The sequence below is a fragment of the Rhynchophorus ferrugineus genome, unplaced genomic scaffold (genome assembly GCF_030347505.1).
Source record: "Rhynchophorus ferrugineus isolate W39M unplaced genomic scaffold, kcgeb_rfMv2 rfM2, whole genome shotgun sequence".
NCBI lineage: Eukaryota > Metazoa > Arthropoda > Insecta > Coleoptera > Curculionidae > Rhynchophorus > Rhynchophorus ferrugineus.
The window spans coordinates 23,682,758-23,708,685 of record NW_027472581.1 but is presented as its reverse complement, the minus strand read 5'-3'; the positions used below and the strand labels follow the sequence as shown (position 1 = coordinate 23,708,685).

General features: G+C 31.0%; 1 protein-coding gene across 1 annotated transcript in view; it reads left to right on the top strand.

Moving 5' to 3' along the window:
- The window catches only part of timeout (circadian regulator timeout), a 621,776-nt gene extending 602,055 nt beyond the window's left edge, over positions 1–19,721 (top strand). The window contains exons 18-20 of the mRNA XM_076394399.1: positions 13,385–13,606; positions 17,876–18,060; positions 18,939–19,721. Of these exons, the coding sequence (XP_076250514.1) occupies positions 13,385–13,606; positions 17,876–18,060; positions 18,939–19,655 (1,124 nt within the window). The 3' untranslated portion in view covers positions 19,656–19,721. The remainder of the gene's footprint in view (positions 1–13,384; positions 13,607–17,875; positions 18,061–18,938) is intronic.
- The last annotated feature ends 6,207 nt before the right edge of the window (positions 19,722–25,928 follow it).

Genomic DNA, 25,928 nt, shown 5'->3' with positions numbered 1-25,928 from the left:
TCTTTATACATTTCGTATTTTTGATTCAAGATATGCGAAATGTATAAAGATAGTAAGTAGTTTTTTCAGTAGAAACATAATTTAATACAGCTAACATCAAACTGATCTTGATTCGTTATCCGTTTCGCATAAATACGGTTTCTTTATGGTGAGTTTAAGGTTATATTGTTTTTTAATTTTTGAGATATTTTGGTGACCGGGTCCGTATTAATATTCAGTACAGCTGCAACATGCTAAATAATATTTTCAATAAAAACCGCGTCTATTTGAAATTTATTAACACAAAGCGTTAAAACAACTGTTTTAACACATTTCAACAACTGGTTTATAACCCGTAATTACAATATTGAATCGTGAACATTTTCGTTCTATTATTTTTTACGATTTTCGATGTGGATTATCACAACAAGAGTGCATCATTCAACTTAACTTTGACTTTGACTTTGACGATGAAGCCCCATCAATAGCCACCGTGTATCGCTGGTTTAGTGAATTTAATCGTGGTCATAGTTCGCTGTCCGACGAGTTTCGTTAAAGCCGTTCAGAATCGGCTGTTGTGTCAGAAAATGTCGATGCTGTGTGCGAAATGATTAAGCAAGATCGTCATGTCACCTATTGTCAGATTGAGGCATTCTTAAGCATTAGTTCCACTAACATATATGCGATTTTACATGAACACTTATCTATGCGAAAGTTATCTTCGCGTTGGATCCCACACAATTTGACGATCGCTCAAAAAAAAGGCTCTTGTCGATTGATGCAAGGAAATACTTAAGAAATTCGATCGCGGTACTTCGAAAGACGTATGAGCCCGAAAGTCAGCAGCAGTCGACTGTATGGGTGTTCCAAGATGAACCAAATCCAACAAAAGTTGTTCGCGCACGAAGCCCTTCAAAGACAATGGTGGTTTGCTTCTTCGGGAAAACTCATCATATTGCAACAGTGCCTGTAGAGACCTGATCGCCCGAAGAAGCTATTGAAGCGTATGCAAAAGTGTATCGATCATCGTGGCGAGTACGTTAAAAAACAATGAAAATATATATATATATATATATATATATATATATATATATATATATATATATATATATATATATATATATATATATATATTATTGATATATAATAATATATATTATATATATATTATTATATTATATTATTGATATCATTGATGATTCAATAGACCCTCTGGATATCATAAAGCTTATTTTCTCGTCGAACAAATTGCCAAATGTCTTCGACACGCTACGTCACGGGAACTGATAGCAGTCGTCGACTGGAAAACGTCATCTACGTCACCGGCATGTTAAATTGACATTTTCGATACAGCCACTCAATTATGTGGTCACGATCACGGAGCATCGCCGAGAAAAAATTTTCTGATATCGTGAGACGACATCTGTGCGCTCCGATATGGCCCTACGCGCGCCCATATATCTTCCTTAACCGAAAACATAAAAGCGGAAATCGGCAGATATTAAGCTCGTAAATCAAAGTCTATCTATACTGCATTAAGGCGAAACTTTTTGCCCGAATATATTTGATACATGTTCTGTAAACAACGAGCCGATGTAAATAACGAGCGCGGTGCCATAGGAAAGGGTTGCCTAGTCCTGGAGAGAAAGGCGACGCCCCTCCGTGAAATTGATTTCCGTTTACCGGCGTAGACCTCTAATGCGAATATTTATTAAGTCCGCATGGCATTTATTTTATTCGCCTCGAATATTATCGGAATTGGGGTAATAAAACTAGCGCGATGAATTAGGGTACGATAATTGTTTTCGACGTTTCATCCATTACCCTCGATTACATGTCGATGACTCCAACAATTCTCCTTTTTTTTTCGTAGAATACAGTAAATATTATATTAGTCTGTTTTCGTTTATTTTCCTTCAATATTATGTAAATGTTTGCTTAATTGTAGCCGAGTGTTAATATAAAAAATTTAAACAAATTGAACGTGTCATCAAATCAGTTTGAACATAAATCACGTATGTCAGTATATAGTCTATTCAAAACAGTAGTGACACAAGTGACCTGTCAAAACGTCGCAATGTTACCGCAGCAACTATAACAAAATTCTAATCTAAATAAAATAATGAAACAAAAAGTTATGCATTATAATTTATTTTAACATTATAGTACATCTAATGCATATATTATCGAAAAACTTAAAAGTACAATTAATTATACAGCCACAATAATTTATAAGTTAGAGTTGACTTATTATATATACATTGACCTTTTTTCCACACTACATAGGTAGAGTTCTAGGCGCGTTTTTTTATGTAGTGGTCACCTGAAAGCCTAATCCACCTAAATAACAATTCTATATCTGAGTAATGTATTTTACTTTCATTAGAGAGCATATTTATGTTTTACGCTTAGTTCTTGTTTCTCTCGATGCAATGTATCCTTGTAAAGTCATTAAGATATTACTATATCTCTCTTTAGTAATGTCTATATACTGTCCTGTTACTGCCTATATACATCTTTCTTCCTAAAACTACATTTAGTCACAGCATTCTCCTTAATGCATTTGCCATATCTGCAAAACAGTTAGTATTATTTCTTTCCTCATAAATTTTAATCAAACGTTCATATATATTCTGAACAATAACACACATGCTCATAAAGCTTTCACAGTCTATAATACAATTTCCTACAATACCTTCCTTTAGTTGTAACTGTCGGCATTGAATCATAAACCAACACTCATTAAGTTTTATTCAATCACAGTCACTTTCAGAAACACTAATCAAGTTAATAACTAAGCTGCTTATTTCCAATCTATCAAAAACTTGCTCAAGATTCTACCATTTGTCAATTTCTTCTTCAATGTGTCTGATTGAGCTCACTCAAACGGAAGGTGTTATTTTCTACAATGCCTCTTTCCATAAATCCAGACAGTTCTGGTTTGAATATCCATCTTGACCTGAATGTCTATTGCAATAATTCTTTGCAATGCCCCATATCGACTCAATTGGATTAAATATGTAGTGATATTGAGAAAGACGTAATACTCTGTGGCCATAACGTTCAGTAATCTGATCTACCATGTATCTTTTCTCAGGCTTAATTCTAAAAAAGTTATTTACATAAAATGCAATTAAATATTACATATATATTTACCCAGTAACAATTTGAAATAGTTCATTCTTTAACATAGTTTCCCCGAAACTTATTTTATGTACTTTAATCCATTTGTTAATTGCAGCCTTTGTTCTCCATTTTCTCCGCCAGTGTACTATGATATGGTGCATGGTACATGACAAAAACTGATGGTTCCTTCAAGTTCTTTAAAAGCTGATTTTCAAACTACTGCAAAAAAGTTATGGTTCCGTTTTCTATGGTAGTCACCCTTGGACTAGAGGAAAACACTAATTCTGCACCAGGAATAAAATTATTTCTAGCATGAAGAACTATATGTCTGCAATGAATTATTAATAAATGTTATGACTATCAAAACCTAATCTATAGTTATTCCAACGTTTACCTTTTCCTATCTGTTTTTAAATAGATTAAAATGAGAGAGGTAATATTATCTGACTGTAAAACGAATTTACAACTTCCGACAGATACAAATTGATCACATGTGTTACTACTGTTTTGAATAGACTATACGTATGAAATGTTATGATTTTATGTGAATTTATTCTACCGATAATAACCTCAAAATTACATTCCTAAACTAAGGTTTAGAAACTACGTTTCGCCAAACTAACAGCGTTATAGAATTTTGTGTCTGAAAATGTGCATTTGCGGTGAGTACACTCCAATCATAAGAACATGTGAAACGTCGATAATTCAAATGTTGTGATTTCAACGTCCTGCTAAACCGATAACGTTGATAGATACGGAATTGTAGGGATTAGTGTAATTTGATAAGAGGTAATTAGAAAATCGAAAAATCGTCGGTAAGATAATGTTTCAAAGGTATGATCGGAAGTCACTTCTGCATCGAATGGCAGCGGGTGTTGAAATCTGGAATAATTTCGGAAATTACAAGCGAAAAGTATCATAGTTATCGTCTGGCGAACCCATAGGCGCTGTTGCTTGAGTGATGGACAAAATTTATAGACCAATATTTTGAATAAATATATTTTAACTATCCGTTTTAAATAACGGTTTTTTTTCGTAAGTAAAAACGGAAAGGTTTTAACGATACACTTGATTCCACACATTTCTTATGGTCTCTTATTATTTTTTTCTATAGAGTTATACCCGATAAATTTTATTGAAACGCTTCTTCAACGAATTAACTATGGTTATAATGAATAATATTTAGTCTTTTGGTATGGATTCAGATGAATATGGTGCAATTTAAGATCACTATGAATATTAGTTAATTTTAAGAGATAATTTTAAGTGCCTAATTTCTTACAGTTGAAGATGGTGAGACTTCTTAGTTCTGATGAAACTAATTCACCATATTACCAAAATATTCACTATGTGGTAATAGGCAGTCAGTATAGAAACATTACTTAAATAAATTTAGTTATATTTATATATAAATGTATATTTAGTTATTATAGTTAAAGTAAAACGTATAGTATAAAATAATAATGTTCAAATTATTCAAGTGCACAGAGAAACGCGGTTATGGAAAAAACATTCGATGAAAAGAAATACTATCCATTAATATCCTCGACGTCTCACAGGCTTTTAATCGGGTATGAGATTTGGGATTAATTTACAAAATGAGCAAATTGCTACCGCGGAATTACTGTCGACTGATGGAATCATATATTTTCGAAATAAAGCTTACAGTGTCATATGAAGGTTTATTCTTAAAACTCAATCCTTTTTCGGCTGGAGTTTCACAGGGTAGTGTCTTGGGGCCACTTCTGTATCTGCTCTATACTGCTAATACCCCAACAACAAAAGAAACAGTACTTCGAATATTTGCCGACGACTCAATTATCGTGGCAAAATATGTATCTCTGTCTAACGCTGTCGAAAGAGTATAAGTGGCGGTCAACAAGATCTACCAATGGACAAGAGACTGGAAAATGCAGCTTAGTAGCTCTAAATCTGGTCATGTTGATTTTGCATTACGGCGAAATAACAAAAACCTAATTATATCATTTAACGGAAAGAGATTGGATTATCACTCAATCTTAAAGCCAATTTAGAGCTATTGGTGCAAATATATGGTTGTACTAAAACATTGAACCAACTAGTCATCCTAAGCACTCAAAACAAAGTTCTACGATTAATTACCAATGCTTATTGCTACGGGACCAACGAAGTGCTGCAAGATGCCCTCGAAATCAAATGGATACTCGGAGTGATCCTAGATTTCTCCTCAAAACTTGAAATAAGGTTTTTAAATCACAGCAACGTGGAAGCAATACCACAGCTGCTGGACAACACGCAGGAAATCAGAAGATTGAAGCGAAGCAAACCACACGAACTTATATAGTGCATAAATGTATTCTTAACTTTAGCTTACTTAGTTTAGTTTTATTTTAATTTGCGAAATACATACTGATATATTAATCCTGTAATATATCGCCTTGCTTGTGTATTAATGCAAGTACAAAACAGTAGTAATAAATTAATTTGTAAATTAAAATTGTACTAAGCATATCTAATGTAAGGTATGTAAAAAAAGTATAATAAAATGTTATTTTACATAGAATCACATCAAAATCAACGAGTGTAACCGTTAGATCGCTAATCAAAATACATTCAAGTAGTTAGCAATGTATTTAAGTCAAATTATATTAGTTCATATTTCAGTTCAAATTGCCTTTTTCAATTTCAACACCATTTGCGTTATGAAACAATGCGCTGCCTCGAACAATGGCGGAAAAAAGGGAAAATATCGCCTATTACATTTTCAGTTGAATTTCTGACCTGTTGTGTTCGAGCGGGCTGACAAAAAGGAGGTGTTTGCTGAAAAAGCGCATTGCGAAACTGCACGCTAGACTGATTGCGGATATTCAGCGAACGAAATGTGCACGATTCAGTGACTCCATATGCAAAATCATCGATTTCGACTCGGAAACCTCTTTTAAACCAGAGTGGTTCGTTTTATTTCCTTTGTCGGGATGAAACTATTAGACATCGCGACGATATAAAAGCATCAGCCAGGTTAAGATGATCATTTTAAGGAACTTATGATATTTCGTTTATATTGTCTTAATGTCATCATATTTTTTTTATTATTATTCTCATAGCATTCCACAATCGGCCTAATGCGCGAACAGTGTTTGTACAAATTTATAAACTAATACTTAACGTAATGACTCTATGTTATTTTGAACATGTTATTTTGACTCTATGTTATGTGTCTATTAATCAGGTCGGATTTTAGTTAACGTTATACGAACTTTTACTAATATCTCGCACATTTAATTGTTTATCAGGCTCAGTGAAATTCTTTTAGAATACTATAAACTCTCACTTTATCTATGTTGCATTTGCTTTCCAAATCTTCTTGTCTCCTTGACCAAATAGGCCTAAGGTTTGACTTTACTAACAGACGCCAGCAGTGCATTATTATCTAATGATAATTTAGATTTCTGCCCTATAAGCCACTACACCTGGCTCAGTTTACGCACAAGTTGATTACGCTTTATTAGTATATGTCTCTTCCAACTTAAGTGTCGATCTCCCTGATATTTAACATTATCTGCTTGCATGAGTTCAGAATTATTAATATTTACTGAAGGATTCATAATAAAAATAAATTATTTATACAATCCTTGTTTACAACTATTATGTTAAATAAAACTCCCTCATCTAAACTGAATCTTATATATTATGCTCCCTGTATATATATATATATATATATATATATATATATATATATATATATATATATATATATATATATATATAATAAAACTGAGTTCTCTTTTTCAACATTTACATTAAGAAACTTTAACGACTTTAAAATTGCTCAACGAGAAGATTATGTTGCAACAGGTCATACAAATGATTCCACTCATAAGAGAGAAATGTTCAGTGCAATATATCCTAAACCTATATCTATATTTAATTGACTAAAATGGTTACTAAAATTTTTAAACTGCATCTTTCGATAATCATCAAGATACTTTGAAGTTCTTGTAATCGCTAAAACTCTGATCTATAAATAGATCAAATGTAGTTATCCCAATGCATCGAATGAGATTATTCCATCTTTAACACAGAAGAAGAATGTGATTTAAGGCCAAAAGTTATTTGGTCTCTTCTGTTGTATAACTTCCTAGCTCGAACACTACGAATTTATTACATCAGTAAACATCATCAGCGCGCTGTGCAGCAGTTGTATTTGCTTCCACGTTAGTATGATTTAGTAATCTTCTTTCGTGTTTCAAGGCGAAATCTTGGATAACTTCGCAAATCCATTTGATTTCCAGGTCATCGTGCAATTCTTCATTAGTTACATAGAGATAGGCATTGGTAATCAATCGAAGAACCTTGTTTTGACAGCGTTGTATGACTAGTTGATTTGAATTTTTAGTGCAACCCCATATTTGCACCCCATAGGTCCAAATTGGCTTTATAATTGTATTATAGATCAACCTCTTTGATTTTAAATCAACCTAATAACAACAAAATACTAACCAGTATAATTGCTTTATTTTGGTTCTAATGTGTTTTACTTTTTGTCTAACGTGATGCTTCCAATGACAGCAACTGGTGACAGGCTTATTTTGAGAGAAAAGACAAGTCGTTCTACAAATGTGGTATTGAAATATTAGAGCAGCGCTGAAATGATTATGTTGATGAATTACGTTGATGATTAAAGCCAATTTTGAACAAAAAACAACGCATTTTCTTTGTTACACCCGGGACTTATCAGCCCATATCTAATGTATGCGGGTTGCGTACACCTAAATAATCGAACTATATATCATAGAAAATATATCAATTATGCCCAACACTACTTTAACCTGTCATTTCCTCACTAGTGCTTGTTTTCTTTATTATTATTTAGTTAAATTAGAACAAAAATAAAATATCGTATAAAAACACGTGTTCAAATATAAATCAAATGAAATCGTTAAATAAGCAAACGGAATTGTTTCGAACCGGCGAAATTGGTAAGAATGTTGCAAAGCCAAATACACCGAATACGTTGAATAAACCGTCCTAATGAACCCACCAAACTTTTCTTCCTCCCCGTAAAACGAGCCGAAAACCAAAACAATTCCAATTGTTTGGATAAACAACTTCATTTGGAACATACAAATAAAATTAATTGCTTCATTTATAACGCAAAACCATACCTAACCTCAAATACTTATTTCCCTTTAAATATACTTTTCGGCAAACCAGGAAATATTTTGTATTAAAAGCTACTTTTATGGTTTATATTAATGTTTCTTTTTGGGGGAGAGTGTACGAAAAGAACAGTGACCTAAAAGTTTCACTTATGTGAGGGATTTCCGTTTAAGATTATCTTAACTTGCTAAGGTTTCTGAATTATTGCTATTTAACACGCAACAATCAAGCTTTATCGTCTTAATTTCGAGCGAAAACCTTTTGAGATATCTCATAACATTATGTATTAAGGAAAACAATGTTTATCTATGACTATACGAGGGTGGTTTGTTAAGTGTCTAGTCTCGATTTAAAAAAAATTTGTTATAGCTATGATTATTTTATGTTCTTTCAGAAAATTATTGTTTTTCCAAATTTTGACTTGAGAAAAGCTTTTTTCTTATATCACTAAATTTTAACATTGTTCTCTCCATCATTTAGCTTCACGTGTCACACTTGGTGTATTGTAATGTGATTTTGTTCTTTGCGGGTGTTTCAATTTCTAAGATTTTTAATATTTTTAATTCACTTATACATATTATAATTCATCGTTAATACGCAAAATAAAGAATTTTTTAAGCTTTGCCATCCAACCTCATTGTTTACCAAGTGTATACTGACGTCATGTGATCTTAACATTAAAAATAGAATGGTTTCTCAAGATTAGGCGTCATCTCAATTGATTAAGCTCATGGTTTCAATAGTAGTCCTGCATTTTTATTTTCTGGGCTCCCAATATTTGTCGTCATGGACGAAAGATTGTAAAATTCAACTTAATAGCTCCAAATCTGTCCACGTTAATTTTGCATTAAGCGAAATAATAAAAACTTGATTACATCACTCAATGGATGCCCGATTCCTCAAGCAGAATCAGCAAAATACTTTGGAATCCATCTTGACGGTAGATTAAATTTTAAGTATCACGTTAGACAGAAAGCAAAACACATTAGAACCAAAATAAAACAACTATACTGGTTAGTCGGAAGATACTCTCAACTTGATCTAAAATCAAAGAGGTTAATCTATAATACAATAATAAAGCCAATTTGGACAAATGGGGTGCAAATATGAGGTTGCACTAAAAATTCAAATCAGTTAGTCATACAGCGCTGTCAAAACAAGGTTCTTCGATTGATTACCAATGCCTATCGCTATGTAACCAATGAAGAACTGCACGATGACCTGGAAATCAAATGGATTTGCGAAGTTGTCCAGGATTTCGCCTTGAAACACGAAAGAAGATTACTAAATCATACTAACGTGGAAGCAATACAACTGCTGGACAGCGCGCAGGATGTCAGGAGATTGAAACGAACAAAACCATACGAACTTGTGTGAACATTTAGTGTGTACTATTAGTGTAAACTATAGCTATAAGTTAATAATTAATAAATAATTATAATTTTATAATTGAGGAATACATACTGATGTATTTTCTCGCACTCGTCTTGCTTGTTAATTAATCCAAGTACATAGGAAAAGTAGTAATAAATTAATAATAAAGATGTTATAAAAAATATATTTGTTCTCGCCTTTCAAATATAAACATTTTAGCATGTTTGCAAAATAATAATACTAATTAGCTAATATTAACTAGAAGAAAAATTGTAGAAAGCAATAATTCAAAACCCTGCTATTAATTTTCCCATTATCATCAAATTGCCTGAAAATAAACTTGAAAACGTCGCAATGTTGTCGTATGAACTCTGAGTTTTAGTTCATTTTGACTTTGACATACAAAAAAATTCTAATATAAAAAAAATTAAACTGTTGGTACAATAAAAAAATGTAAAATTATAATACATTAAAAAATATTGTAAAATATTATTTATTTTAACATTACAGTACATCTAATGCATATATATATATATATATATATATATATATATATATATATATATATATATATATATATATGATCAAAGAACTTAAAACCACAATTAATTATATAATTACAATAGTAATAGTAGATTGGGATTGTGTTGTAAGATATTTACATTAATTGTTTTTTCCATTCCATACCACCTATGACTTCCAAGCGCGTTTTTTATGTAGTGGTATCCACTGCAGGTCTAATTCACCTAATTAACATTTATGCATTCTAGTAATATACCTTACTTTCATTAAAGAGCATATTTACCTTTTACGCTTAGTTCTTATTTCTTTCGGTAGAATGTTTCCTTGTAAAGTCAATTTGATATCACTCTTTTTATCCATAGTTTGTTCTGATACTACCTGTATACATATTTCTTGATAAAAACAGATTTAATCACTGCATTCTCAATAATGCATTTGCCATATCTTCAAAACAGTTAGTATTCTTTCTCTCCTCACACATTTTAACCAAATTCTCAAGTATCTGTGCACATAAAACTTTCACAATCTACTATAAGATTTCCTACAGTTATCGGATCTTAATTATATCTCACCTTTAGTTGTTTCCGCTCTCGTCACACAGTTTTGAAAATATTCAGCATTGAATGGTAATCCCATATTCAGAAAGATTCATTCAAGTAAATAGCTAAGCTGTTAATCATCAATCTATTTAACATTTGTTCACAATTCCATCATTTCTCAATTTCTTTCCTTTTTCCAGCATTAAGAACAATATATCTGCAATGAACTTTTAAAAAAGTTTGAGAAAATGTTGAAAATGACTAATAAAACTTAATTAATTTTTCCATCAACTCTTGTTGTCTTAACACTATTTTTATTATCATCTTGCCATGAGTGACCATTGGGTGTATTGGTCCCATTCTGAAATATTCATGTCTAATCTAAATACACACATATATAATAAGCCTCCCTTGATTTTATTATATGCTTTTAAAAACTGTATTCTTTTAAAAGCAATCTCTGGAAGTTCCATTTAACCTTTCCGTGGGTTGTCTTTACAACATTTAATCCTATATTACCTAACAGTCTATGAAAGGAAGCTCTAAATCCCTCAAAGAGCTGCATATCTCTAAGCTCTATTTTCCGATTTCATTTTCTTGTGAGTATTTTCTATTGAAAGTCCTTCAATATTAATGCACACCATATATAAATTAAAGATACCTATGATTTACAAATATTATTTAACATTTTGATAATAGAACTTATTTTGTGATTCTTAGAGAGAGAAAAAAGTTAGAATTACAAAAAATAACATGCTATATTTAAATAGACTGAAATTAAGAAAACAAGTGGAAATAAATATTCACGATCCGGCCCGGTGGAATCGTTTAGAAGTAGGTTTTTGTCATTATAGTCGTCTTAGCGTTGAATTCAAAAATCCAAAGGGAAATATTAACATTCGAAATATTTTACATTTCTAAACCCATTAAAAAGAATGGCAAAGAATATTCGAGCACTTTTTTATTTAAATTTATCCTAAGTTCAGGCTTTTCATTAAGGAGGAATTTTTTTTCGGGCATAATTATTTATAGAACTATTCAAGAAAATGTTCAATCCCTGAGGGATATTTAAATTAGCTGAATGATTTGTGCTATTAAGGTATTCTAAAGGCTCGTTACGGAGTGCATCATTAATACTATTAAGATAATGTCCGTTGGGGATGGCGAAAACTAATCTATATTTTTTGTCAATATTTTTTTGGTCGATATGTCGATAGTTGTAAATGAGAGTATCGAACTAATTAATATATCGATATTAAAAACCTAGGGTTTTCAATGTACAGTATCGAATTTTGAGATTTCTCCCCCTCCGATTACAAGTGAATTTTGCGTGGAAAAGTAGTATTGGAATAAAGAAATATCGATATTAATAAAAGTAAGTACCGAAGTTTTTTGTTCGCCAATATATCGATATTTTTTAAAATATCGATATGTCGCAATATCAATGTTTTTTTTTAAATATCGATCTATCGCAACATTGATATTTTTCTCAGCAGCCGATATCGCTAATGCCCTTACAGTGTTTTTTTTAATTTTTAAAAAAAGTTTAAATTGGTTCAAAGTACTGAACTGTAGTACTTTCGTACGGACTGACCGTACGAAATTCAAGTAGAGCAATATTTAAATTAAACCAGAAGATTGTAGATGGAAATAAGAATGTTGGTCGTAGAGAAAATTAACGATCATCGATAGATGGGTATTTAAAAAAATATCATACCCTATATATTGATAGAAAATCTCGATATATCGGAAAGTAACAAATATCGATATTTTTTTCGCAATAACCAGGAAATATATTGATATTTAAAACAAATCGAAAAACAAAAAAATTGATATATCGGTTCAAAAAACAATATATAAACCTTTAATACTAAGTACCAGAAATCATTATAAAAAATCAATAATTTAAAATTATGTACCAAAACCACCCCGAACCCGTAAAATTAAGGGCTAAAATTTAATTTTAATGCTCTATTATACATAATATATTTTTATGTATATAGCCATTCCAATAAAACAGCCAATGCACATGATCAACACCGTCGAACGTAATACCAAATTCAGTTTATAAAAACGTAAAATCCCTTTTAAACCGGGTCAATTTTGCTTTTACTTTTAACTAATTAGCAATACTCGCAAAACATATTAACAAACAAAACAATAAACATACAATAGCATACTAGTTAAAAAGAGACAGAATAAAGTCAGAGCCGTCCTAATATATAACCAAATAGGTCTATAAAAACCGATTTGTGTTGGTACTGGTCAACACCATATGTCAATCTCTAATCTCTAATAAAATAACTCTAATCTACAAATGATTGTGGCTGTTTAATTAACTATAGTTTTCTTTCAAAAATATACACTAAATGTAATAAAATGTTAATATAAATTACATTTTATAACGATCTTTTTGTTTCATTATTTTACTTACATTAATATTTGGTAGTCGGAGTAATAATAAACAAAAGCTTAAATTTGGTGCGACAACGTTGCATTGTAAATTTTGATTATTTATGTTACATTTTTGAAAAAATATCAATATTCTTTCTACATCCCAAGATGGAAAACATTGTGGGAATATTTTATAAAAAAAATATATAAAACCCCAATGAAAATAAATATTTTTTACAATTATTAATGATTTATTATTCTATTTCTGATTTAGTTAAAAATACTGACATCAGTATTGTATTTTGTTTCAGCTGAATCGGAAGACAGTGATCATGAACCGGTACGCAGCGATGAAAGCGATTCAGATGGCCAACATCGATCGCATGGCCCCTCATCAGGCAGTGCAGCTCCATCCCAGAAACGCCAAAAGAAGAAGGCTTCGTCCAATAAGAAGAAGTCCAATAAAAAGCGAATTGTAACAACCGCATCAAAGAAACGTATTATAGAAATGATGATTAAAGTATCGGATCTAGGTAAGAATATTTTCCAAAAAGAGTCCAATAAAATATATTAAATACATTCTATAAAAATATATTAAAGGTTAAAGTACTTAATTGAATGGATGAAAAATAATTGTAATATAAATAAGTACTAGAATTAAGATTTCGATGGTTTCAAATAAATTAAAATGACTTCGACATTTCTTCAAAGTGAAAATAACTATTATACTATTAAACATGTCCAATTTCAAGCCATTCGAATGTAACGGGTGGGGCAAAAGTTCCACTACCATTTTGATTGCGCTCCATCTTGTTTAGGTGACGTTTACCTCAGTGTCGCTTTAACCATTGTTTCCAAAAAGGTGGGAATACTTGTAGAAAATGATAAATTATTGATTCATATATTTTTAATACTATGTACTGCCATTGATACAGTAAATGCAAATCAAGAAGAAAAATAAAGACAAAAATTTATCAGAATACATACAGCCACCTAATATGACATGTAATCTATCCAAAGTTAGTGTGAACATACGTCAAAACGTCGCAATTTTGCCGTATCAACTATGAGTTTTAGTTCAGTTTGGCTTTGACATATAACAAAATTAACGAAAATCTTATCAAATATATATAGTTTATTTTAACATTATAGTACATCTGATGCATATATTATCGAATAATTCAAACTACAGTTAATTATACAGCCACAATAATTTATAGGTTAGAGTTGTTTTATTATAAACTCTTTTCCACGCCACCCATGAGGTAGATTTCTAGGCACGTTATTTTATGTAGTGGTATCCTTCTGGAGGCCTAATCTACCTAGTTAACAATTGTATATACAAGTATATATTTACCTTTTTACGTTTAGTTCTTGTTTGCTTCGATGATGTGTTTCCTTGTCAAGTCATTTTGATATCACTGTATTTTTTATTTATTCTGCTACTACCTACACCATTCTTGAAAAAATTATCGCTACTGTATTTGCCATATCTGCAAAACAGTTGGTATTTTTTCTCTCCTCGCACATTTTAATCAAATACTCATGTTTATCCTGAACAATTACACAACTCTTCAATTATTGTAATTACATACACACCTTTAGTTGTTTCCACTCTCATCGCCATGTCTCGGACTTAATCATCATCCAGTCATAATCCCTTATTCAGAAAGTTTCACTGAAGTGAATAACTAGGCCGTTCATTCCTAATCTATCGAACGTTTGTTCACGATTCCATCATTTCTCAAGTTCTTCTTCAATCTGTTTGATCGAGGTCATTCAAACCAAAGGTGCTATTAACCTTTCCTGTTTCCAGCATGAAGCACAATATATCTCCAATAAATTATTAATAAAAGTTATCACTAATAAAACCTAATCAATTGTTATTCCAAAGTTTACCTTTTTCCATCCATTTTAGTTGTTTTAACACTATATTAATTATCATGTTGTCATGGGTGACCGTTGAGTGTATTGGTCCCATTCTGTAATATCCATGTCTCATCTAAATACACAAATTGAAATAATACGTTTTTTGATTTTATTATATGCTTTCAAAAGTTGTATTATTTTAAAAGCAATGTCTGGAAGTTCCATTAGACCTCTTCAATACTTTACAGACTAACCGTTTGTTCTGAAATAATTGTATTAAATTATGTTTATATTGAAAAAACTACTCAGTGTTTTTATACAATTCATATATTTGATCTCTAATAGTGCGAACATCAAGTTGATCTTGATTTGTAACTCGCTTTGTATGAAGAAGGTTTCTTTTTGGTGAATCCAAGATTATGTTTTTAATTTTTTTGATATATTTCAGTGACCTTCTCCGTAATAATATTTATTTCAGCTGCAACAGGCTAAAAATATTTTCAATAAAAACCGCAACAAATTACTATTTAATAGTAAAAATGTCAAACTTATCTCTCTAACGAATTTTATGGCCAGAGGGGGGCCTCCATTATCTAGTCCCTGATCGAAGTAACTGATTAAGAAGGCAACATGTTCTACGTGGCATCGACATTCTTAATCAGAGTAATAATAAGCAGCCATTTGAAATTTATCGAAACATGCAAAGCGTTATCATTATTATTTTTGAATTTTTGAATTTTTCATACGTTTGACAACCGGAGGTTTGACAGGTTGGTTCGTTTACGTCTTCGAATGTATCATATATTGTATCTCTTTTTAACTAAGCTAATATGAGAAGGAACATATTATCTGATTCTAAAACAAATTTACAAATAGCGACAGGCAATACATTAATCATATTGATGACGTATGTTCACAGCAACTTTGGGTAGACCTTATATACATGCGTTCTAACATACAATACAGTTTTTAATCTAGAAAAAAGATCCGCCATATATAACTTACCGTCCTTGTAATTACGTATATACTCTTTACTTATTTATGTCGACCTCTTATACCCTTTAATACATTTGTGTCATCAACAGCACTATAGTTCTACTTTGTCTCTCGTCGAGTCTATTCACCTATTGTAAAAAGTATAATTGTTTACCTCATAGAACGTCGCTTTTTAAGGGTTCTTCTCTCTATAACGTCACGCTGAATAATTTCCTTTATCAGTCAGGCCTTCCTTTGTCTTTTATTTCGTCAAAAATATCTTACACCGAATCTCTTTTTGTCGTGGGCGAGACAAAGAGATTGTTTTTAAAAGGATAAGACAAGTAAAGGTCATTTCTGGCTATGTGTCGTCGGAAAAAGCTTACAATGACATACCGAAATCCTCTTACAATTTCCTGGCGTCAAACCAAATTGGTTGGCCCCCTTCGTGGCTTAATGTTCTAGGGAAACTTCCCTGTTACGGTGCTATTACAAAGGGCCTTTTTCTTTTAGGGGGCCTAATGGTGCAATTAAATGATAATAAGCTTATTTTGAAATCACTTTTAGACACAGAATGCACATCTTTTCCATTTTTTTAATGCGGCTTCAATGGGACACCGGCGGCTCCCTTAAATAATTTGAATTTTAAACTTTTAATGGATATTAATGAAAAGTGAATGTAGAATAATAAGATCTGTAATGATTGTGATCGATAGATGGCGTAACTGATGTTTAGGCTATAGGAATATTCGTTTGTTGCATGTATATTCACTTTGATTCTTCAAACACTCACTTCTATTTTATGGAAGAAACCTGTGTGGGAACAGAAAATACTGATTGGTTTGAAGCTTATTTTTTTTCGATGTTAAATACTACATTTGGTCAACAGGAGGATAAATAGGATATTAGGTTTTTTTTATTAATTATATCTTACAATAGATATGCTTAATACATAAACAGTTCGTCAAGTTCATCAAATCAAAGACTTTCTGCCAATTTATCAACAAGCCATTTTCACTCCTTTCAGAACAGTTGATTCTAGTAATATCTTCTGTATCTGATTTTCGTCCAATAAGTCTTTCAATTAATGGTTTTTAAACTTCAGGCAGCTCTTCGCCATTTGTATCAAAATCGCCACTTTCAAACCAAAACCCTCAGTTGGAATATACTGAAGCAGCAAAACCATAAATTATGTTAATTGGGCTTTTGATAGCAAATATTTTCAAACCAAATAATAATAAGTATGTATGTTGAAAGTATCGTTTTAAGTACTAAATATACTCAACAATTCACGAGAGCACGTCACGAGGTATTATTGAATACCAAATTTAGCAGTTAGGTTAGCTTGTTTAACAGCTGTTTACATTGATACTTCACATTTTCACTGATTAAAATATCTGCAAGTATAATAAAATAATCTACAACCATTCAATTAAGATGCACATAGGCCCAGTAGTTTCATGTATTCATGTATTCATTCATGTTTCATGGATCCTTTACCATGCTATTAAGAAAGTTTTTAATAATTTCTAAAGAGTTTTTAAATATAAGTTTCATAAACTTCACTGGACTTTGGTATGTGGCAAGATATCTTCTTTTTTTGAAAAAAAGTCGATATTCTTTTCTACTATATTATATAAATATTTGTTATATTTTATTTGTTGACATTTACAAACTAAATACTTATTTATAGATATCGAATTTTATTATGAGAGGTTACATTTAATAAAAACATTTTCCTTTCATCTAGGCGAAATACTTTTCTAATTTTATTCCAATAAATTATCACACGTTTTATGACAAATATAGAAGACACTCTATTATTTGAATTTCTTGCTTATTACATCATAATTGTCGATTAAAATTTTATCTATTACATGCTAAAATTTCATTATCACATTATTATAATAATAACCCAACCGCTGCACTATTTTCATATTAATTATTATTCCATATAGAAATGCAGGAAGCTCTCGAGTGGTTAAAGGAGAGTTTATCCGATGCCATTGAAGATTACGAGGTCGAGAATAACGAAGGTATTCCATTAGTTCCTGTAATGGATTACGCCGAAACTGCAATGGAAAATGCGGACTTCCAACAAATGCTTAAGGGAATCGGGATTAGTCCGCCGTTTGATGAACAGGTATGCGTTAGATTGAATTAATTTTATTTTTAAAGTTATTATGGTTATTATATTTATTTATTTATAATGTTCTTCATGTTTTTGTTTTCTTAAAACCTTGACACTCACCTTCGCCAATTTTTTATAGTTATAATCAATTTGATAATTAATATTTGAAGTTACTATCTGAGATTTTCTATAGTAATTCATATACACTTTTATGGGCCTTTATGCATGAGATATAAGCAGCCAGATAAATATTCATTTATTTATTGATAAGTACACATGATTAATTATTTTTAATCTTATATTCTTACACCAAGCACATTCACCATATATGCAGATCAAAAAATGTGCAGTTATTTTATTACAATTCACGTTAAATATCTCCCCGAAATTTAACAGCATAAAATTTTATTAGGTTTTTTATACGACTATCTTCTATTTTCCAAAATCTTTTTCCTAATCACATGATATTGTTATAATTTTTACTGTTTCAACATGATATAAAATTAATTTTTTTATACCAAAATATATGTTTCTAGATTAATTTATATAATATATTGGCTTTTAAGACGTTTATAAAATAAAAAAATGTTTCAATTTCCATATTATTTGAAGTATATTTTTGGACATCCGTTAAAAAAGAAATACTATTTTCACTATTTTATGCTGTGTACTATTTAGTAAATAACTTTATAATACTTAGAAAAAGTACCCTTATTTAGTTATTGTGGCGCCATCTCGTGAAAAAATATTAATATTATACTGGGAAATCTGTTTTCATGTTTTTCCGTGCAAAAACTCTACGTTTTACATGCGCTACAGAGATGGCGCAACATTATTTTGTTATAAAAAATAATTGCATACCTTTCTTTCATAATTTATACCATTTTCAGGAAATGTACTGGAGAATCTCAAGTCAAATTAAACCTGATGAACTGAGGAGCTACTGTGAATTAATTCAACAGGCAATTGATAAAACTCTACAAATTGAGGATCAAACTCAAGAGGTTGAAGAACAACATAATATTGAGGACAAGGATTCATCAGATGATGAAGATGTTTTCAGTAAGTTGCGCAAACTTGCGAAACCGAAAAGCCCTCAACCAGATGAAATAACTACTCAAGCAGATGATGAAAAAGAAAACGATTCTGAGAAGTTCTTACCTGAAACCCAGAAACCAGAAGTAAGAAAGAAATCCAGAATTCAGTCCAGTATCAGCGATAGCGAGGATGATGAAGAAATTGCAACAAATTCAGGACAAAACGACTTACGCGAAGATGATAACGGAAATAATGCTGTAATCCAACAACCAGAAGTAAAAAGGAAATCCAGAATTCAGGCCAGTATTGGCGACAGCGAAGATGATGAAGAAAATGCCATAAATCCAGAAGAACAAAACAACTTACACGAGGGAGATGATGGAAATCATGATCCTAATCATTCAACAAGTTTCCGTCATGCTTTAGATAGCGACAGCGATGAAGAGAATGGAGAAAATCGAAGAACCATAAAAAGAATCAGATCTGCTTCGGATTCAGGATCAGGATCTGATCCTGAGAAACCGAAAGCCAAGAAAGGAAAAATCATTGATAGCGATGAAGATGATTAGAACTGTAATATTTGTGTTTTATATCCGTTGTATTTCATTTTGATGTAATAAAGGTTTTCTAATAAAGTTATTTGTTTTATTTATCAGGATTACTAACGTTATTTACAACAATACATGTTTTTTTTCATCGTGATGATCTGATATATGAATTAATTCTCAACGTTTTTTCTTAAAATAGTTTTTATTTGAATTATTGAAAAATATATATTTCGAAAAATATTTTCTAATTACATTTTTGTCCCATATGTTGAAGAATAGGCGAATTCCGTGCTGGAATAATTTTTTAGTCGTTCTTCAAAGGTCGTAACCCCTTATTGACCATTTACTATAGTTGAAAGTCGATGGGAAGGCCTTATTTCATATATAGCATCCCAACTGTAATTCGATTATAAATAAAGAGATAATTAAGATCATAAATTTTTTTTAAAAATAAGTATCCTCCCAACTCTTATAGAAGTATTCATGAAAACCATACAAATGAGACAACAAAGAGCTTCTGAAGAAATAAGCTGAGGATTTCGACCAAATTTCAGTTAGAGTAGATATTCACTCTCCGGCAGTTTATGGAGGAAAGTATTAGATGCGAAACGCTAACATTTCGAACACTTAATAGTGTACTTCGTGGTGCAGAACATTTAAATATAATATTACTATTTTTAATCTGCCTGTTTTTATCGACTCATTTATATTTCTTTTAGTGAAACACGAATCAGTCATTTCTTAATGTTTTGAACTTTATCTGAAATCTGAAATTATTAGTCATTCTTTTTATACAAATAAAACGTGTTAAGAACTTGGAAAAATAATTTAATTCGACACGTTCATACATTCCCATGAAATCACCTTTCTTCGACTAAATTTATAAGAAACGTAAATTTCCGATGTTTCAATAATTAATACTAAACTATTTGGTAACCAGAGTTATTTATTTTATAAACATTTCAATCATCTCCCCTAAAGTCGGGAAATAATGGTAATCAAAACAAATCAGTTTTATTACATGGTTTTAGAATCATATGATATTAAAATAAACAGAAACGATGATAATCTCATCTAAAGTTGTGAAATAAAGGTAATAAAAACAAATCAGTTTTATTACTTGTTTTTAAAGAATAGAATATTAAAATAAACAAAAACAAGCCATAATAACTGATCATCTCACCTAAAGTTGGAAAATAACGGTAATCAAGAAAAGCAGCTTATGTATATAAGATATACAACGTGGGGCAAAAGTCCCGCTACCATTTTGATTGTCTATATCTTTTCTCAAAGAAAAGATAAGTAAGTTTGGATTTCATAAAAAGTTTATTTATATCAGCTAAATAATTTCTTCAATTTCGTGACGAATATTGTCTTTATAAATCCGGAGATCTGGCTTGCCATTCTAAATAGCTACTTCGCGAAATTAGTCTTCGTGGAAAAACGTCATTCAATAATTGAATTGTTGAACGAGCCATGTGTTCTGTGGCCTCGTCTTGCCGAAACCACATGTTATCTACTCCTTGCTCTTCCATTTCAGCACAACAAAATTTTCAATCATTTCTTGGTACCGTTCAGCAATAACAGTAACAGCAATACCTTGGTCATTTTCAAAAAAAATAGGACCAATGATGTTTCCAGTATGAATACTATACCATGCAGTTGTTTTTAGTGGATGCAATGATGTTTCATGAATTTGTGGGGGATTCTGTGTTCCCCAAAACCGACTGTTCTGTTTATTGGCGTGGTCACTGAGAAGAAAATGGGCTTCAACGCTCATTATCAATTTAGACAAAAAATTTTCAATTTTACCAGACAGCCTTAGGATTGCATTACTGTACTCAACTCGTTGATCAGGATCTCTCGATAATTTTTGGACTAACTGAATTTAGTACGGGAAGATTTTCAAATCAGTTTTTGGAAATTCGCCTTAAACTACATGCAGAAATGTGTAACTGGGAACCACGTTTCCGAATTAATGCATGTTTCCGGAGAGTTTGCAATACTATCGCGCACCAGAGCCACATTTCAGCATTACGAGACATTTTGTGAGGCACTGGACGATTGGGATATTTTTGACGCAATTTCCGCTGAGTGGCAATAATGGAACGATTATTTTCAATAAATACTGTTACTATTTCTGCTCGTTCTTGTGGCGTATATTTATCCATAATAAAATTTGGACATATTTATCCATAATAAAATTTGGACGTCTACACAACACAATGGTGAAAGCCAAAACTGAGCTAAACGTCACATAGCCAAGATGGCAAGCAATCAAAATTGTAGCGTGAATTTTGCCCCACCTGTTAGTAGGATATAAAGCCGATTAACGATAAAGGAATCTTTTGTTGACCTGGCATATATTTTCATACAGAATGGCAAATGAAAATATAAGTAATTAGCCATAAAATGCAATAGAATTTAAGTAAGATCTGTCCCTTAACACATAGCTCAATCTGGGTTTTTCTATATATATTGATGTTGAATGAGGCCCTTGAAGTAGATTTTTGAGTTCATGGAAAATAAGAATTGGATCCTTCTCTGTTATAAGGTCCATTATAAAAAATGATGAATCTAGAATATGATGAAAAACAAACGTTAGGTGCTTGTATGTATTCTGATAATTTTATTAAAACCTTTTTTTTAAAAACGGCATTCATGGAGAAAAAAAAGGTATAATATTTATTAATCAAAATATTCCCATTATTTTTTCCTCATCTTTCCGTAATCATGGAGATTTTGGCCTACAGCATTTGGAAACCGTGTAGACAAACCAGGGGACACTAAGTCTGGTAAGTGCGCTGGGTACGACAGGGCTTTTTATTCGATTTTAGCAGTTCGTAATCTATTAGATCTTGCTTCGGTGTCTAAATCGATGGGACTAATCCATAACATTTTGCAATTTTTTTAAATATATTTTAGAGTCACCTTTTACTAACTAGGAGATTATCTGGACTGGACCTACAGTTTAACGTTGACCCGGAACCACGGTCCTCGGCATTAAGCACTGGTAAGTGACCAACTTCGAAATCATCCCAGAGGACATCCGGTCTTACCCAGCCTGGTTATCGGCGTAACTGGGATCATTTTCCTTTTAGGATTTTGCACTCTTGCCTAGGACAATCACAAACATAACTTCACGACCATGCCCCAGCAGGATTCAAACCCGCGACTATTGCAACAGTAGGTTAGATAGGACCATCCTATCGCCTTTACCACTGCGCCAACTAAGCCTGCAATTTGCATTTTTTATTACTAATCACAATGTGACATAGAAAACTCTTCTTTTTTACCTGGAAAACAAATGTATTTTCAACGTTCATGGGAAAATGGCAATCGCTCTCTCATCGTATATTTCTCATGTAAACACGCCTGCAACTAGCTGAATAATCAACTGATAACTTATCTGAAAGTTTTTTGATAATTTGAGCTAGGTTTATGTCCATTAAGTCTTACAATTCATTGACTTTGAGCTCATTTGATTCTAAAAGCCGTTGTTTATCATTGTCATCAAAATCACTATTATGATGAAGTGCTGACTATTACCAAGAGTTGCTGAAAGCATTTATCTATGCACTGAATAATTTAATGACACTAAATGGAAAATGTTATTTTATATATAGAAATGCCAAACCCATCAAATCTAATAGTTAGGTTATTTTGTTCAACATTTATTTATATTGTTACCTTGCCTTTACACCAATAGATTTAGATGTGATTAACAAATGTTTACCATTTATATTTATGATTAACACTTTGACTCTGTATGAATGGTTTAACATATTATTTATCTTCTAGAACCATATTATGTAAAAATCATGGTATTTTTCAAGGAACTTTTAATAATAATCATTTATTATTTATAGAAAAAGAGAAATCCTTTTAAAATGATTTAAAATAGACGATATTTTTGCGCATCAGTGTATTACCTTTAATTACAACATAGAGGAACTTATATGAATAATTATTTTGAATCTGGAGGAAAACCAACAACTCTGTGGTTAAATCAGATCTTGGAATCGCTCGGATGTAGAATGAGTATTTTAATTATATCAAAGCATAATTTTATTGAAATTGTATTACTCATTTTCTATATTATTACATAAGTATTTTTCACACTAATCGTAATTCTAGTAGCAAAAATATAGTAAAACAACCAACCATAATTCTTTTGTCGGCATTCTTTTAACCATAATAACCATAGCATAGATAAATTTTAAATGTAACATGGGAATCAATGAACTGTACTAATGAATGTACATATAACTATTAATGTGTATTTTAAATCAATAGGGTTGAATAATTTTTGAAGTAATGAAATTATTTTTGAAACGTATAGTTTTTAAGACCATTTTAATGACTCATAATAATGGTAATCAAATGACCATTAAATTCACATATTAAGGAAGCAACGTATACAGGCGTGATTATATGTCCAGAAAAGAAATGTGTGCATGTGAAATTCTATGAACTATATTATATCCGAAAAAAGAATCTCTCAGCCGCAACCTAAAATATCTATGGTTGAAGTTTAGTCTAGTAAGTTTGACAAGAGTTATTTCTGAATAATAAGCCTTCGCAAAATAATATTGTAGCTTATTAACAGCACACATTGTGTGTATTTTACTTCATTTATCCATACTTAATTAATACGTCTTTTCAATTTATTACTGCTTATATTAGCTCGAGATCCATTGGAATTTTAGCATCTATCAAGTGGTAATATTTTTACGCAAATAGGAACATACAACCTTCAAAAATTTCAAGCGAACCGAACTGCAATGTTTCTGGCTCAATTTTAACAGTCTAGAATGACTATATCATCATCCAGCTGTAATTTTGATAAGATATACTCACATAAAGGACATTGAGTCATATGTATCTTTACTTTTATTTTAGTATGGTCAACTATGCCTAAAATATAATAAATTTGGTATTGAATTGAATCGAATTTACAAAATTGAATACGCACATATAGTCTATTCAAAGTTTTTTTTCATACGCCTACAAGATGTTTAATGCATTGCCTGACACAATTTATAAATTCGTTTTAGAATCAGACAATATTTTCTCATTTTATTCTAGTTAAAAAGGGACACAATGCTGTCTGATTAGTTCTAACACGTAACCGAATTAACCTGTCAAAGTCATCCGATTGTCAGATGTATGCAAAATTCTTGAAAGCTATAGTGATATGAGGTTATAACTCTAACCTATAAACTATTATGGTTTTTAGATGTACTATAATGTTAAAATAAATTTTATTTGATAACATTTTTGTTCAAAACCTTTATTTAAATTAGAATTTTGTTGTATGTCAAAGCCAAACTGTTATATAAACTAATATTGTTAATCCTATGAATTATGAAGTCATAAAATGTTGAGTTAGTTAACTAACAATTGCTTTTAGCCTGTTTCTGTCGACTGATAATTGCACTTATCTATTATTTATTGCTTATGATTATTTTTTAGTTATTTTCAGTCACAAGCTTTTATTCGTTTTTATTTTAATATACATTTAATGTTGCAGAAACTGTACTCAAAAAGGATATAACATAATAAGGATATACATGATAATACAGTTCTATAATTATTTAATTTTGTATTTTGTGTATATCTCTTCATATATTTACAAAACTTCTCTTATTTTCTTGTTAGTGAACTTAATATGTCCATTGAAATTACAAGATTATATTTTCTCCCATGTTCTTATTGAGTATTTCAACATTTCGTTGATCAAAAAATTTTATTTACATATTTACTATATGAATAGGAACTTTATGAATTGGTAGAAGATGTTATCTGACCTTTTTCCGGATTTAAAATTCATGATTAAGCCGTTTCTCAGTTGTTGAAGAAGTCATCATGAGAGTTGTATTTAATGTTATATAATAAATTTTCTTTTTTATCACATCGTCGTCATTAAGGTACTTACTGGCGGGTGACCAGCTTAAAGATTGAAAATCTTGTCCCTGTCGTATGTTGCCTATTTTCTTATACACTATTACAAAAATAAATTGATGACTGTCATAATATTTTATCAAAAATATCAAATGTCTTCTGTTTGAAGGAGTTGTTGTAAAGTATGACGAGTTGTAACGTACGAAACATATAAACTTTACATGTTAGCTTTACTTTACTTAAACTTTTATTTCCAGATTTGAGAACCAATGCTATTGATTTCCAAAATATTGACTTGCTGTGGGAGAAAAGGGAAAATAATTATGCCTGATGCCTATAGAATTCGATTTACATTCATACTAGTGGCCATATTGCCAAGTTTCCACAACA